At 42.1% G+C, this 15,782-nt stretch overlaps 1 protein-coding gene across 1 annotated transcript in view; it reads left to right on the top strand.

Moving 5' to 3' along the window:
• Positions 1-6,194, top strand: part of SPAG1 (sperm associated antigen 1) — a 99,849-nt gene extending 93,655 nt beyond the window's left edge. Inside the window, exons 18-19 of the mRNA XM_063451204.1 lie at positions 2,402-2,776; positions 3,483-6,194. Coding sequence (XP_063307274.1) covers positions 2,402-2,776; positions 3,483-3,614 — 507 coding nt within the window. The 3' untranslated portion in view covers positions 3,615-6,194. The remainder of the gene's footprint in view (positions 1-2,401; positions 2,777-3,482) is intronic.
• The last annotated feature ends 9,588 nt before the right edge of the window (positions 6,195-15,782 follow it).

The raw sequence follows: 15,782 nt of genomic DNA, 5'->3' as shown, positions 1-15,782 counted from the left end.
CATAGCTGACGTTTTTATTTAGTTAGTCACAAATGGTCATGTACACAAACAGAGAGTACACTAGACAAAGGGCCCAATAAGACATGGCGATGCTGCCTTAGGGCCTCACCAGCTTTTAGATCTATTGATGAGTTCCTCCAGATCAAAGTCCATCACCAAGTTAAATCAGCTTATTCACTGCAGTGAGTTATGGGAATTGCAAAGCTAAGCAAAGCTACATTAAAACCGCATCTTGGTTAAAAAAAAAAAAAAAAAAGCAAAAAACAAGAGAGAAGGCCTTAACAACTGGCTTGCCTGAAGTTTATAAAAGTCCTTAAATTGAAGTAACTAACCGGAGTATGTGTTTTTGGATTTTGAATATTTGTCTTCCATAGACTGCTGAGAGATGTGAATGTGTAAATATGATTTGTTAATGAGATTATTTAGCATACATCCCAGGTGTCCCGGTTTAGGCAGGACAGTCCCTCTGTTGTCCCCAAATGCCATAACCTGCTTTCTTTTGTGTGATAACGACCCTCTTTCTAAAAACTCCAAGTTTGTGGTGTTTTAAATGCTTTTACTGCACAATAAAACTCTCAGTAATTGAGTCTACAGTAAAATGTTTTTTCTTTTTTTTTTTTTTACAAATAAATCTGTAGAGATAAAAACATTGAATCTTGGCCATTTGCAGTGTTGCGAAGTATACATTTAGTGTGTTATAATCTGTACATATAATTACGTACAATTCTGAAATTGTAGTTTGTTATATTTACACACGTATTCCAACATCAGAAATTTAAAGCAAAATAAGTATAGACTGTGAGTTTTCACAACACCGTTACAATTATTTTTTGTTTGTACTGAGAGCCTGTAGTCCTCGCTCTCTGTGCTATACCAGTGTGTACTAGGTTCCACGTAACGGCCTTAATTGAAGGATAACTGTAAGTCTGTTAGATGTTTAATACCTTGTTGACCTCAGAGGACGCGCTTTTATAGGATGATTGGATTTATACTGGAAATAGCTGTGGTTCTTCTTGTCTCACTTTGTTGGGAATGCCAGGAGTTTTCATAATTAAAGAGGAAGCATCACTTTTCTTTTGTATCCTTTATAACTTACAATATACCGTAATTAATCTGCATGACATGTCCTGTGACTTTTGAGGGTCAAATTATATTAATGGAAATAAAGTTAAAAAATAGAGCTACTGACTGCTTTATGCATGTGGTATTTCAAATTTCAAGTTATGTTTAAGGAACACGGTTGCAGTGGTTATGGTGCCGGGAATGCGCTGCCGCCATCCCAGCAGAATCTAATAAATTGTTTTAGCATGGTTTGACACTTACCTGGGTCCTGGCGTGCTGCCATGCGCGATTCTCTAGCATTATATGCCCAGCACTGATGGAGGGTTTGATCACTGACTCTGAGAATCAGCTAAGCTTTATTAACCAATTAATAATATCCTCTAGTACAGGGGTTCCCAACTCAGTCATCAAGTACCCCCTACCAGTCCAGGATTTAGGGATTACCCTGTTGTGTCTAAAGTGTTTTTTTTTTGGTTTTTTCCAAAAACACCTTAGACACAATTGAGTAATCCTTAAATCCTGGACTGGTAGGGGGTACTTGAGGACTGGGATGGGAACCACTGCTCTAATAGGCCAGGAGCAGCACAGGTATGTTCTACATCTCAAACAATATACATCTTAAATAATTTTTTTTTTTTCACAGCCACGTTATTAGTTTGAATTGTATTATTGTTGGACTAATAACTTTTTCTAAACGTTTTTCTTGAGTTGCCACAGTACTAAATAATGTTTGGGCTATAACTCAGCAAATTAGCCAACCGTTTATCTCTTTTTAGCATGTGCCAGTATTTTCCGTTATACTCATTCACCATCATTCTAATTTGGTTATAATCTAGAATTATGGATACTGATTGAGCAGAGTTATTTTTAGTTATTTTTTTTGTTTCTTCCTTATATTTTATTTGGTTCTATGTCAGTATGTGAATCCCCCTTTAAAGTGGGATTATTTGTCATCTTTATTAATATGATTCCTATTAACTCTAAGGAATTCCCCTTTTGGAATACTAATTAACCATGGATGATTGTGTTCTATATGTATAAAATTATTTGTATCTACAGTTTAAAAAAATAAAAAAGAGAAAAAAAAAACTTTAATTCAAAAGAATTCTGTATGAAATGTCAGATCTAAAAAATAATTTCTGTCTTTGTATAGTTATATGATTTATTTCACACTCATTGTTTAGAGTGTTCTGGACAGTTGCTGAAGGTTCTTCATTTTCATCCCATATGACAAAGACATTGTTATAAAACAGTCTGAGGACCAGGAAGGGATGCATTCATGTGCCCCTAGTGACCTGCCAAGTCTTTATGCCCTTTATTTATTTCTATTTATCTCTAGGTATCTGAACTGGAAGAAGAATCTGCAAAAAGCATTCCGGCACGGGAATCGATACCTATTAATTCCTGCCCAAATGGTGCATATCAAAATAACATATCAGAAAACACAGCCGCAAAGCCTCAGATTACAAAACCTACCAACGCCTATGAGTTTGGCCAGCGGATGAATGAGGTGAAAGCGGCAAAGGATTCGGGGGCCTGTGCAGAGCTCTTGTTGTCCATAGACCCAAAAGACTTGCCAGTGTTTCTGAGCAACAAGTTAGAAGGAGATATTCTCCTGCTGATCGCACAGTCGCTGGCACACAATCTTCTGGACCAGAACCCGGCACTGGTTTACCAACACCTCTCACACCTGATCAAAGCAGAACGGTTCCAGGTATGTGTATGCCACCATGCAGTAAAACCATGGGAGGTTTAAGGGGTTTTCTGCAGTGAGTCCCACCCATTCTTCCAACAACCATTACATGTCCATGATGAGGCCACATCTTGGGTCATCCTAAATTCCTGAACCCAAGATTTGTTGAGGACTTGTTAGAAAAACAATGCTACAAAGTATGTCTAAATGTGAAATGCGAATGGTACCTTAAAAAACATAGGGAAAGCAATTGTGCCCATGATCACTTGAGAATGGTTAGAGTTGGCGAGTTGAGAATCATCGATAAAGTTATACAAGAATCAGAAAGCTCTTCTTTGGAGCTCATATTTCCGAGGATGCATTGGCCTACTTAGCCCAGTGTTTTCTAAATCCTGTAGTAATCTGTAAGAGGATTAATTATCTTTAAAACTGATGCTCAGTTTATGTAAATAACACAGTAAGTAGTTTCTACATTTCAATTGATTGAGTGATATCAGATTACGCAACTGAATCATTTTATTCCTTGGGAACCCAGTAAAGTAGATTGGAGATTCTGTTTACTGATCAGGATCCCTTGAATTGTGTAATCTGTAACATAGTGTGAGAACGGGGATGGGGCCTTGGAATTAATAAACTGCCTGTATCATTGCCATGCTTATTAATTAAGTGGTCTTGTCTTGTCTGTACATACAATGGAAGCATCTCATAGGATGTTTATTGGTTTCAGATGGTGTTAATGCTTCTGAACAAGAACGAAAAAGCTGAAATTCAGAGACTTTTTACACTTCTCTATGAAAATCCATGTGAAAATGTCAAGACGGAGGATGTTCGGAATCTTGCTAAGCAATATGAACTTTAAGTGCGCGCCCACGTAATGCACTTTTTTTTATATACAGTTTGATTGGTGATATCGTTCGGGAAGGTTAAACTATGCAAATTTAAATAAGGGAGTTTACAGGTTAAATTCCTAAGCCTGACTGTTAAAATATTATTTAAATTTGGTGGTTTTCCATGGATAAGTATTTTAACATCTCTGGCTGAAATTACAATGATGATGGTATTTAAACCACTTGCATGGAAGCACTACTGCTATTATGCTGATTAATGTGGATGCACGAAAAATGTCATCACCCCTTATGAAATGATTTAGCAGGAATATGTGTTTAGCCATGTTTTATTCCACTACGTTCATTCTACTATAGATATTTAGTTCGTAAATTGTCCAAACAAATGTGTAACATTCACCAGATTCAACTGAAAGACTTAAATTGTTAAGGGCTTAACTTGACACAGCAGATGTTTGTGAACTATGGGAAAGCATTGGATTGGCTGAGATTGTCAACTCTGATCACCTCAGCCAAGGAAGTGGAGCCAGCACCGGCAGACCCGTGCGGCATTGGAATAAAGGTAAGTTTTTTTAACAATCGGGTGGGGGGGAAGGGAGTGGGGGCAGAGGCCTAAACGCCATTTTTAACTCTCTGGGGTCAGGAATACATGTGTGTATGTATTCCTGACCCTATAGTGTTCCTTTAGCCTTGTTACACCCCCTGGCTGTCAAACCTGCTCTTACAACCAGTCCTGTTACTTCCTGGTTGTTTGATCAGTGGAGCTAAACTCAAGAGGCAGCAATTGCCCAGAGTTACAACTTCTCATTGAGCTGCATTGGGAAGTCTGGGTTGGGTGCAAAGGGTAGGGCTTGCAAACAATAGATCTGTAGCTTTTGCAAGCTGGTTTAGATGATATATCTCCAAGCTAAAAAAAGAAAATGCAGCAATAAAATGCAGCCATTTTATCATTGGGGGTATATCTACTAAATTGTTGAAAATGAATTATTTTCCATTAATAATATTTCTTTAAAAGGATTCCCTAAGAAAAATAACCATTAGTTTGTGCTGTAGTAGTTATTGTGCTCGGAGTCCCCTGGTGCCCTCCACCTGACTTAATGATCCATTCTGGGAAGCAGCCTGGGTGCTCGACAGAGCCAGGTAAATGTTAAATTGTCAGTTGGCGCCAGGTGACTCTTAGCACCATAACCACTACAGAGATCTTTTGGTGAAATATTTTAGCTTTATATGGGAGGTCACGGGAATGTTGGGAAATGTTATAAGCACATGAGATTAGAAAGGCACCAATATATTCCTGTATATAGGCCCATCTCTGGACAATTCATTAAAAACTCCAGACTTGGTAATAATGATATTTGATGTAAATATGTTAATGATATTAATGACAATACATGTGAATTGTATTATGTAATTGTGGAAATATATCCATAGCATTATTAAACGAAAGCTAAAAGATGATAGATTTTATTCAGATTATATACAGAATATAGTGTATCTGTAAAGCAGGAGTTTACTGGTAAATATATTGTCTAGAATAACTATTTTATCAACCATTGGACCAGAACAATGTACAGCAAATATCCTTATGATGAACCTTTTTATCCGTGATGAGCACATTCCTGCAGTGAAACTCTCACCCAACATTTTTCTTCCTCTGCAAACCTGTTAAAACATTTTATTTCAATGCTCAAATGTTTTACATTCTGGAGAAACAAGTTATGGTGCATAAATAAATTATTATTATTATTATTATTATAGCCATGTATCAATGAATGTACTGTTTTGGGGGACAGAAATGTTTGCAACACTTTATGATAGAAATCGCCACTTTTATAACTGAGTGCCGAATTGCTCCCCAGTTGTCACTCAGCTTTGTGGAGCTAAAGGAAGTGGAAGAAAACCTCCCTGACTGTCTAACGGAAGTGGCAACTGCACCTGCCTTCTACCCTTCTCAATGAGCTGTATAAACGCTGCGATCGCATGTGCATGCACACTTGCAACTCCGGCACAGAAACTTCCATGAGAAGCCTCTGATTGGTGTATTCCCTGGCACAGACTGAGTCCGAGCTGGGGGAAAGAGGGGTGAGGGCTTGCAAACAGTGCAGACAGCAGGTCTGCAGCTTTTGCAAACTTTTTTTTTTTTTTCTTAAATGCCTATGAAGAAAACATGCAGTAAAAATACTTGCATGTTTTAAATGGTGTTCCTTTAATGAGAAAACGAACACATAGGATATTTATTTATTCAGCATCAATCACTGATGTTAAAGGAGGGACTTCAACTTTAACCCATTCAGAACCAAAGGTCGTAACATGCTTTTCCTGCTATGGATATGATTTGTTGGTTATTTATTCTGAAACAGACTGGGGCTTGTTGGTGTAAGATAAGTGACATGGGCATTGTTAGATCTGATTTAACGAATGATACGGCTTTCTTTATCATTCTCTCCTTATCTTTTTATCTGTAAATAGGTTTACAATCTGTTTACCAAAAGAAACAAAATATATATAAATGGATAATGAGATAGGAATGTAAATGGAATTGTTACAAATGTTTGCATACATCGCCTATACCATATTTATCACACTTGAAACTTTGATAAACATTTTTTTTCATGCCAAACCAGGCTGTTTGGGTTTTATTATTATTATTTTATTATTTATATAGCGCCATCCGATTCCGTAGCGCTGTACAATGGGATTGCAGTAAGTCAACACACTGACTATAGTTTCAAAAGCAATAAAAAAAAATAAAAAAAAATTAACCCTCTGAATGTTTGTCCGTGGAAATTCCAAGAGCCTGCAATGTCACAGGAAGGAACTGTGTTTTCTCCTCCAATCATGGTGCTCCCCTTGTTTTCACCGGGTGCATACCTATAAAGCCTTCTCAGTTGGAGTTTATGGGACACGTTGTTTTCTAATGAAATTATTCAGTTGCTGCAGTGCTACTTTGGTAGGTTTGTTGTAGGCTGTAGGTTACATTGCAGCTAATGTAATTTATAAATCGTAATTTTTTTTTATAAGAAGTATACTTATACATAGTGAGAAACATTGTCTTGGCCAAAAATTATTCCTCAAAACTGATTTGGGAAGGGCGTAAATGTGGGCCAGTCAGTGTACTGCAGAATATGTACACAATATCATCTGATGTATATATTTTGTAGTACACCAGTAGCATTTTCCACCATTTGGTTCACAGATAAAGTGAAAAAAATTAACCAATAGACTGAAAAAGACAAGGAGCAGTAAAATGCTCCATCCAAAGCTATTAAAGGGATATCACTACATTAGGTCGGCACTCACGGCCAGCCGTGTAATAGCCACAGGGTAAATCATAAAGAATGCATCTTTATTACCTAAAAAAAGCAGGCAACCCTCTTAGGTGTTGCATCGATCTGTATTATTTTCCCCTCCCTTCCTTCCAGCCGGCACAGGGTTCTATTTTTGTATTGGTGATTATTGTTTTATGGTATGTTTGGTATGGTACGCAAGGGAGCGGTGGAGAAAGAGCACAGTAAGTAAACGTCTCCCAGCAGCCCGGTAAGAAAATGGGCCGCATTACAAGCTGTCAGGGCCACGGGTTGGAACGCCTGGTTTAGAAGATCCCTGCACTTTCAATGATATGTTATTGAGACATATAAACAAATTTGTTAAAAACTCACACTCGTAATTTCAAACAATTTTAAAACAATAATAGTCACGATGAATGCAGTGCTCAATTTCCATCTCAATTTAGATGCTATAAATAAAGACTTAAATTAGTGACTGATCCTTTATGTGGCCACATGAGGGTGCCCTGTGCAGGTGGTTTAAATAATCCCGTTTGTAACATTTTTATTGTTTCAATTTTTTTAATTTAATTTATTTGTGTGTGCAGATTTTCATTAAGCCCAGTATATATTAAAAAAAAATTACAGGATTTTGGTTATTCTTTTATGGACTGAATTCAACCTATTCTAGATATCACATAAACAGTTTATAGAGTTTTGTGAACGTGGCTGTGTGCGCCACCTGTGAAGGTACTAGACGTGCATGCACATAGCTGCAATGTGTGTTTATTTAAAGAAAGAGACAAAAGTGTGTCGCAAATACAATTCTAGACTCTTGCCTATAGCAGTGCAAAAGCTTTGGGAACTTTAAATATTATTTCTTTAACATGATTTTTAATGCTTTATTTATGCAATACATTAAATAAAGGTCAACTCCTTCCAATTGTACTTGCGGAGTAGGTGAAAAGACAAAGAACACACCTGATTTTAGATTTCATCATGGCTGATTTGGTCTGTTAGTCCATAAAATTCCAGATCTACATCAGTGTGCCTGGTATTGTAATGCAGAATATATTTTCAATGCTTTCCTATGGAGAGTTTTAATGCGCATGTGCGGCATTGCTACGCATGCGCATTAGGTCTCCACGGCCGGTGGGCGGGATCAGTCTCGCCCACCGGCCGACCTAATGAAGAGGAGGGGAGGTGGTGACCCGAAACATCGGCGGGGGTCTCGGGTAAGTGACTGAAGGGCAGGGCTCGAGTCCTGCAGGAACGCCGTTCCCGTTTATGGTCCTGCAGGCACTCAGGGGGCGGCAAAAAATGCCGCCCCCAAATGTCCCCGTGTTCCCCCTGTCATGGGGGGCCCAAGAGGTGGCCTAATGGCCACCTGAAGGATCCCCCCCGGCCGGCTCTTGTCTTGCTGTCAGACGCGGCGAAGGAGCTGTGTCCTCTCTGCTCCCTCTCGCCGCGCCGTTTGCTGATGCTGGGAGCCGGAATATGACGTCATTTCCGGCTCCCGGCATCAGCAGACAGCCCGCGCGGCGAGAGGGAGCAGAGAGGACACAGCTCCCTCGCCGCCTCTGACAGCGAGACAAGAGCCGGCCGCACTGAAGCCCCAGTGGACCTGAGGGACAGGTCCACGCCAGCTCTCCAGGTAGGGAGGCTGGGTGGACATTTTTAAATTTAAAAAAATATATACAAATGTGAGTGTGTGTGTCTGTAAGTGTGTGTGTGTATGTGTCTGTGTCTGGGAGTGTGTGTGTGTGTGTCTGTGAGTGGGTGGGTGAGTGTGTGTAGGTGTTTATATATGCATGCAAGTTTTGTTTTTTTCTGGTGGTGGGGTGAGGGTGGAACTCGAGTGAGTTCCCACACTTTATTCCCCAAGACTTGACCCCTGCTGAAGGGGTTTTCACCCCTTCAGCAACCGGGGATTGGGAGGTGGGAGGGAGAGGGGGACCTGCAGTGCCAGGAAAACGGATTGTTTTCCTGGCACTGGAGAGTCTCGTTAAGGATTTTAATAGCATCACAGTTAGACAGAAATGTTATTTAAAGACAATGTTTTATGTATGATGTGTAACACTGGCCACCAAAGTGTTAACATGGCTTTGCTCTAGACTTGGGCGACGTGGAAAAATTTAATGCAGCCAGCTCACTCACTTTGTCTGAAAAAAATATTTTTGTCTTATTGTCTAAAAGGGGCGCGTGGACCGCAAAGTACAGTAATATGTATATATTTTGCAGTAACCATATAGGTGCATTTTCATTCCATTTGGTTCACAGATGTGTAAGGAAAAAATAACCAATAGAGATTAGAGCAGGGCAAAATATATATATATATATATATATATAATCTAAAGTGCAAGTTTTTTATTTTAAATTCTTTATTTTGTTTGTGCATGGATTGACAGTCTGGCTCACTGTGCCACGATAGCTGCAGAGATCCATTTAACAGTAAAATATTACATGGCATAAAAGATACAGTGCAAAAGCAAGGAAAGGGGGGGACTGAACCTACCTGATATAGATCTCTATCATAAAGCAGTACATTTACAAAGAATATGAATGGACAAAACCCACGAAGACCCAACATTGGGTAACCCTGGAAAATAGCTTTTCAAAGACACCCCTAAATACCTGCCTCTGGCTTCAACACCGCCCATCCCAACAACGCCAACAAAAAGTCCACCCAACAATAGACACAACCATTAAACTATGGCACAAACTGAGGAAGAAAACAAACATATCACCTTTCCCATCCCCACTATACCCACTCACACAAAACCCTCACTTCCAAAGAGGATCCTCGGGGAAGGAATACGAAGGTGTGGCGAAACCGACCTCGCCACGTGTCCTTGGAGGGGGCTGATTGCCCGCCTCTTGCCTTTGGACTATGGACCAGACTTTATGGGAATGTGATACCCCAGATAGCCATACCATGGAGCCTATTCATATAATGAAAGACTATGGGAAAGACTTTAGCTCCATGGCAATTGTACTGTGTGAGTAGGATCTGCGCGCTATTCGGTAGTTTTGTGCGTGCAGATCCCAGCTATCTGGGGATAGGTGAAATGTCTGTGTGTTATGTGTAAATGTGACTTTATGTATTTTAAAGTGTTTTATGTTGTTTTGCAACCATGTGGTTAATGGAGTCTGCCTTTAGTCCTGGGTAATTGGATTACTTCTCCAATTAACTCCAGGGCAGAAGGGAGGAAACCAGGGTGCATTGTGGGGATGTTTTTCTGCCAGCCAGAAAGGAACAAAAGATACTTTTAGTAACTTTTGAACCCCTGGTCGGATTCATGCCATTTTTTAATATGTTGTTCCCCTGAATGGATTGATTGTGGATATGTATTTTTATGTGAATGTGATGTATGGTTTTAAAGTTATGAAAGTTGTGTAAAAGTATATTTTACACTGTATGCATAATGGGATTATGTGTCACACTAAGGGGAGGGGATGTGTGGGAGGTAACGTCTATGTCATAGGTTCTTTTATGCCTCCCCCTGGGTGTGGCCTGTATGTGTGAGTTGGAAATAAAAGCCAGGCTGGATGAGCCAGTCCAGAGTTCCTGTTTTACCCTCAAAGTGAAGTGTCGTCTCATTATTGGGGGAAGGATTTATTGCATGCTGTTGGAGATTGATTGCTAGGAGTGTAAGTTGATGTCTGCTTTTCCTATTCATCTGCTAGCAGCTATTCGTGAGGTTCCAGCTTGGAGTGCTATCTTATTCCCTGGTATGCAGTTCGGGAGTTTGATGCATTCACCTCTATTCAATTCGTGAGTTTTGATGTTCTGCAGTAGCTGTGCCTTTCTGTAAAAAGGGGATTATCGCCTAAACGGATTTTAACCCCTCATATGCTGAAACGGTCCGTTACAGAAGGCTACTATAAAAGCTCCTCGCTACAACTGCGGGACGTAACCCTAGAGAGCAAATTAAAAAGCCTAGCACAACTCATACCAACGCAAACACACACAGGAAATCAAATCTTCCACTACAACCAATTGATAAATTTCATTAAGACCCAGAAGTTACTACCCAAAGGAGAAAGACCGCTAACTAGGTTCGAACAACTATGCACCTCTCATCCACTCACGAAAAAGAGTCTATCCACTATGTACGCAGTAATCAGGGAAATGCAAGACACAAACCTCCCAAGCTACACCATAAAATGGGCAGATGAACTCAAAACAAACTTCACACAACAACAATGGCATACTATTCTCCAAACAGCACACAACTCTACCACTTCTCTGACTGCACAAGAAAGCAACTTTAAACGTATAGCCAGGTGGCACTACACGCCAACACAAATCCATAAAATACACAACACGACTTCTGACCCATGCTGGAGGTGCACACATACAGACGCTCATCATTCTCATATCTGGTGGCAATGCCAGATTATATCCAAGTTCTGGAATAGAATCCACACTATCATACAAACACTCTTTCACGCCAACTTCCCTATGACACCGGACCACTATATCTTCCTCCTAGCCCCACAGGGACTTGCAAAAGCCGAAACTTCCCCTTTAAACCACTTCGCCATGGCAGCCTCTCAACTGATACCTAAATCCTGGAAACAACCAAAACCCCCGTCAATCAGAGAGTGGTTTTTCGAGAGTAGAGGACATTAAGCAGATGGAAGCACTTACACATGCTAAACTAGGAAACTATGGGAAATTCACCAAGACATGGGAACCATGGGACGCTTTCATTACACCCAAGACATACCCATGAACCCAACCTAGGACGGAATTGACATTACAGCCAAACGACCAGGTCGACCAGACCCATCTCCATCTGACGTACAGAAAGAATGCAAAAACCCGACATCCAAGACAGACATCCATAACAGACCGTCACGTACCTAAAACAAATGGAAGCTTGCAGCAAGCTAGGCCCGAAATCTCCCCGTCAGTAACAGGAGCTTGTTGCTATAGTTCAATAAGGGGACGATGAGGCATGTAACAATTACGTCCGTTTCAGTGGACAGACATACAAATGTGAACTCGACTACACTAGTTCTGCTTATCCACTACCGTCGAATAAATCTTGTTTAGAACTTAATGCGTTACAAAATATAGTAATGTTAGGACCGAAAATACTCTGTGACACACCGTAACTACATGCTGAACCTTACCAAGGCATTTGAAATCTACTAGTTGTAACCTGGTATTTGTTACTTAAACTTCCAACCAGTGGCGTACATACCGGGGTCGCAGGGGTTGCGGCTGCGACCGGGCCCGGCCCACCAGGGGGCCCGGCCGCCCTGCGACCCAGGTATGTACTCACTGGGCCAGCCTCTTCTCCTGGGGGGCCCAGGAGCCGGCCACCTCCGGGCCCCCCGAGGCTGGCCCTGCTTACACCCGGCGGGCAGTCAGGCTGGCGGGCGCGCGAGGGAGCACTCTCCCCTGAGTGCTTCCTCTTCAGCTCCCTCGCGCACCGCACTGAAACCGGAGCCGGAAGATGACGTCATCTTCCGGCTCCGGCATCAGTACGTGGCGCGCGAGGGAGCTGAAGAGGAAGCACTCAGGGGAGAGTGCTCCCTCGCGCGCCCGCCAGCGTGACTGCCCGCCGGGTGACACCACTGGACCCCAGGGAATCCCCTCAGCTCTCCCACAGGTAAGGAGGCTGGGGGGATTAAATAGAAAAAAAAACAAAAAAAACGTGTGTGTGTGAGAGTGTATGTTAGTGAGTGTGTGTTAGTGTGAGTGTGTGTTAGTGTGAGTGTATGTTAGTGTGAGTGTATGTTAGTGTGAGTATGTTAGTGTGAGTGTATGTTAGTGAGTGTATGTTAGTGAGTGTATGTTAGTGAGTGTATGTTAGTGAGTGTATGTTAGTGAGTGTATGTTAGTGAGTGTATGTTTGTGTGAGTGTATGTTAGTTAGTGTATGTTAGTTAGTGTATGTTAGTTAGTGTGTATGTGAGTGTATGTTAGTGAGTGTGTGTTAGTGAGTGTGTGTTAGTGTATGTTCGTTAGTGTGTTAGTGTGTGTGTGTGTTAGTGTGAGTGTGTGTGTGTGAGTGTATGTTAGTGTGTGTGTGTGTGTGAGAGAGTGTATGTTAGTGAGTGTATGTTAGTGAGTGTGTGTTAGTGTGTGAGTGTATGTTAGTGTGTGTGTGAGTGTGTTAGAGTGTGTGTGTGTAAGTGTTAGAGTGTTTGTCTTAGTGTTAGAGTGTGTGTGTGTGTGTTAGTATTAGAGTGTGTGTTGGAGTGTGCGTGTTAGTGTTAGAGTGTGTGTCTGTTAGTGAGTGTGTATGTATGTTTGTCACTGAGTGTGTGTCTGTCAGTTAATGTGTGCGTGTGTGTCTTAAGCACTTACCTTTCTCCAGCGCCGGACTCCCTTGGCGCTGGGGATCTGTCCGCCCCGATCCGCCTCTCAGCTCAGCTTACTCAATGCTTTCCTATGGACGTTCAGCGTCTTCTCACTGTGATTTTCACAGTGAGAAACGCAGAAAATCCTCTAGCGGCTGTCAATGAGACAGCCTCTAGAGGCTGGATTAACCCTCAGTGAAACATAGCAGTTTCTCTGAAACTGCTATGTTTTCAGCTGCAGGGTTAAAACTAGAGAGACCTGGCACCCAGACCACTTCATTGAGCTGATGTGATCTGGGTGTCTGTAGTGGTCCTTTAAGTGTATGTGTTTATGCATGCACTGGCGTACATAACGTGGTCGCAGGGGTCGCAGCCCTGCGACCAGGTGCCCGCCGCCATGTGTTGCGGCCCCAGCCCGCGCAGAGTAAGCGCGCGCACGCGGGGGGGGGGGCCACGGATCAGTTTTCGCACCGGGGCCCCATGGGTTGTGTGTACGCCACTGCTTCCAACGCTGCCTCACTGCACGTATTGTACCCTTGCGCTATCAATGTTGTATTCATAATTGTAAAAAACAATAAAAACCTTAAATACTAAAAAAAAAGATACAGTGCACATTTTTTCTTTTTGTCAGATGAAAGGTAACAGGCATTAAAGTCAAAATTAGGCAGTATAGGTATGATTTTGTTAAAGCATGTCATAGGGTGTAGGTTTTTCTAATCCTCTGTGCCAGTAGTATGCGTTAAATGTCGTGTTTAAAAGTACATGCTAGGCAAGATAATTAATGTGTTATGTGTACAGGCTTAGGCATAGGTTAACGCTGTCATTTCTTAAAACGGCGATGCCCTATTGTTGAAAATGTGTTAAGGGGGGGTAGTGAGAAGATTATTCCATCCACTTCATACAAGGAAAGGGGGAACATATTGGCGATAGCTTTGACAAATTTACCCGTGTAAAGTGTAGGTTTATGACTTAATACGCTCAGCGTGTAGGTATACGGGTATACACTCTAACTTCTCAGTGACATTTAAGATATATGAAATGAGCTTAGCAAATCAAACGTAGACGAAAAGGAGGTTGCTCTTGGCGCTCAGCCAGTTAAGTCCCGTGTAAAATGTAGCATAAAGGTATACTAGGGGTACCCATTAGGCAAAACCAAAAACAGTTAGGCACTGGTAAAATCAACTGTGCTAGGCTGAATAGGACAGTTAACTTAAAGATCTTAAAAAGTCACTTAGCCCATGCCAGCTGCTGGTATGATATTGTCCTCCAAAGTGGCTTTGTGCATTGGCCATCTGCTCCCGACATGCTGCTCGTGGTCTCGGGACTCTTCTGCCTGCCATCATCTGCATCGCTGGGTGGTGAGTACCCAGAGTTGGTAGCCTTGCTTGGGGATACATCCCCCTGCATCCTGAGGGCCAAGGGCTGAGCTTGTCTTAGGTTGCGTCTGTGCCGCTGCGGTGCTGCGAGCTTCCTCCCACTTCTCCACTGAGCTGGCTTCAGTCTGCCTCTGCTCTCTACTGGGCTGCGTCGGCATGACCCCCTGAGAACCCCTTGCTGGTGCTGCCTACATGGAGGTGTGTGGTTTAGGGGAGGGTTTTGCCTTCCTCCACTTGGCCAGCCGTGTCAGGACCCGAGGTAGGTCTTTAGATGAGAACACTGGCGGTGAAGGTTGCGTGCGGGCCTCCCATTGCACCTAAAGGGCGGCGAAAATTTTATTCAGACGGCGCTCTGTTTCGAGTAATGCGTCTCGTGGGTCAGAGGTGATGAAGGCGGCCGCTATTTTGGGAGTTTCTCCGTTTGTTGGTTCAGGGCTTAGAGTAGAGATAGAGGTCTCCCTGTTGTGCTCGGGAAGTGTGTAGGTGGACTAGGATATCCACCGCCGGTCCAGAGGGGAAGGGGGGGGACGGGGACCCAAGGGTATAGTCACGTCTTGTCTCTGTGATAGGAGAGCGGCCGCCTCTCCCATGCCCGCCACGCTTGTAGGCCTCGTAGACATGTCAGGTGTGCATCGCTTGAAATGATTCATTTCAGGTATCGTAATGTTCCCTTCGATGTCATCAGTTGCTTGGTGGCCTTCTAATTTCTGTTTATTGCCGTTTTGTGGGCGAAATATTGCTGTATTTGCCTTGTTTGGCAGGAGCTGTTGAGGCTAGCGTCCTCTCTGCTCTGCGGTTAGGCAACGCCCCTTGTTTTTTTTTTTTTTTTTTTGTTTTTTTACTGCTCCTTTCCCCGTTTGTCACTTCTCATTCAATCTGAATAAAATAAAAATGTAGTGGCTGTCCACAAACCAATAAAAAATAACATAAAAATTGTTTGCCACCATGACAGGACACTGCATAAACGGTCTGGTTTTGTTATAATTTGGTCATATGGCGCCTCATAGTTACGGAATTCGGACAACCCACCAAACGGCTCAAATTTGGATGAACCGAATGCACAAGTCTATTTTGCATATGCTTTAGAATTGAGATAACCCCACCACAGGGTTTAGAACGGCTATCAATATGTTGTACAGTGTAGATAACTCCACTAAAGGCTTAGCATGGCTTTTCACATGCTGTGCAGTTTAGATAATGCTAACAAACTGTTGATACAGATC

Source organism: Pelobates fuscus, chromosome 4, assembly GCF_036172605.1.
Source record: "Pelobates fuscus isolate aPelFus1 chromosome 4, aPelFus1.pri, whole genome shotgun sequence".
NCBI lineage: Eukaryota > Metazoa > Chordata > Amphibia > Anura > Pelobatidae > Pelobates > Pelobates fuscus.
Note: the sequence above shows the minus strand (reverse complement) of the source record. Positions and strands in the feature narration are given on the sequence as shown.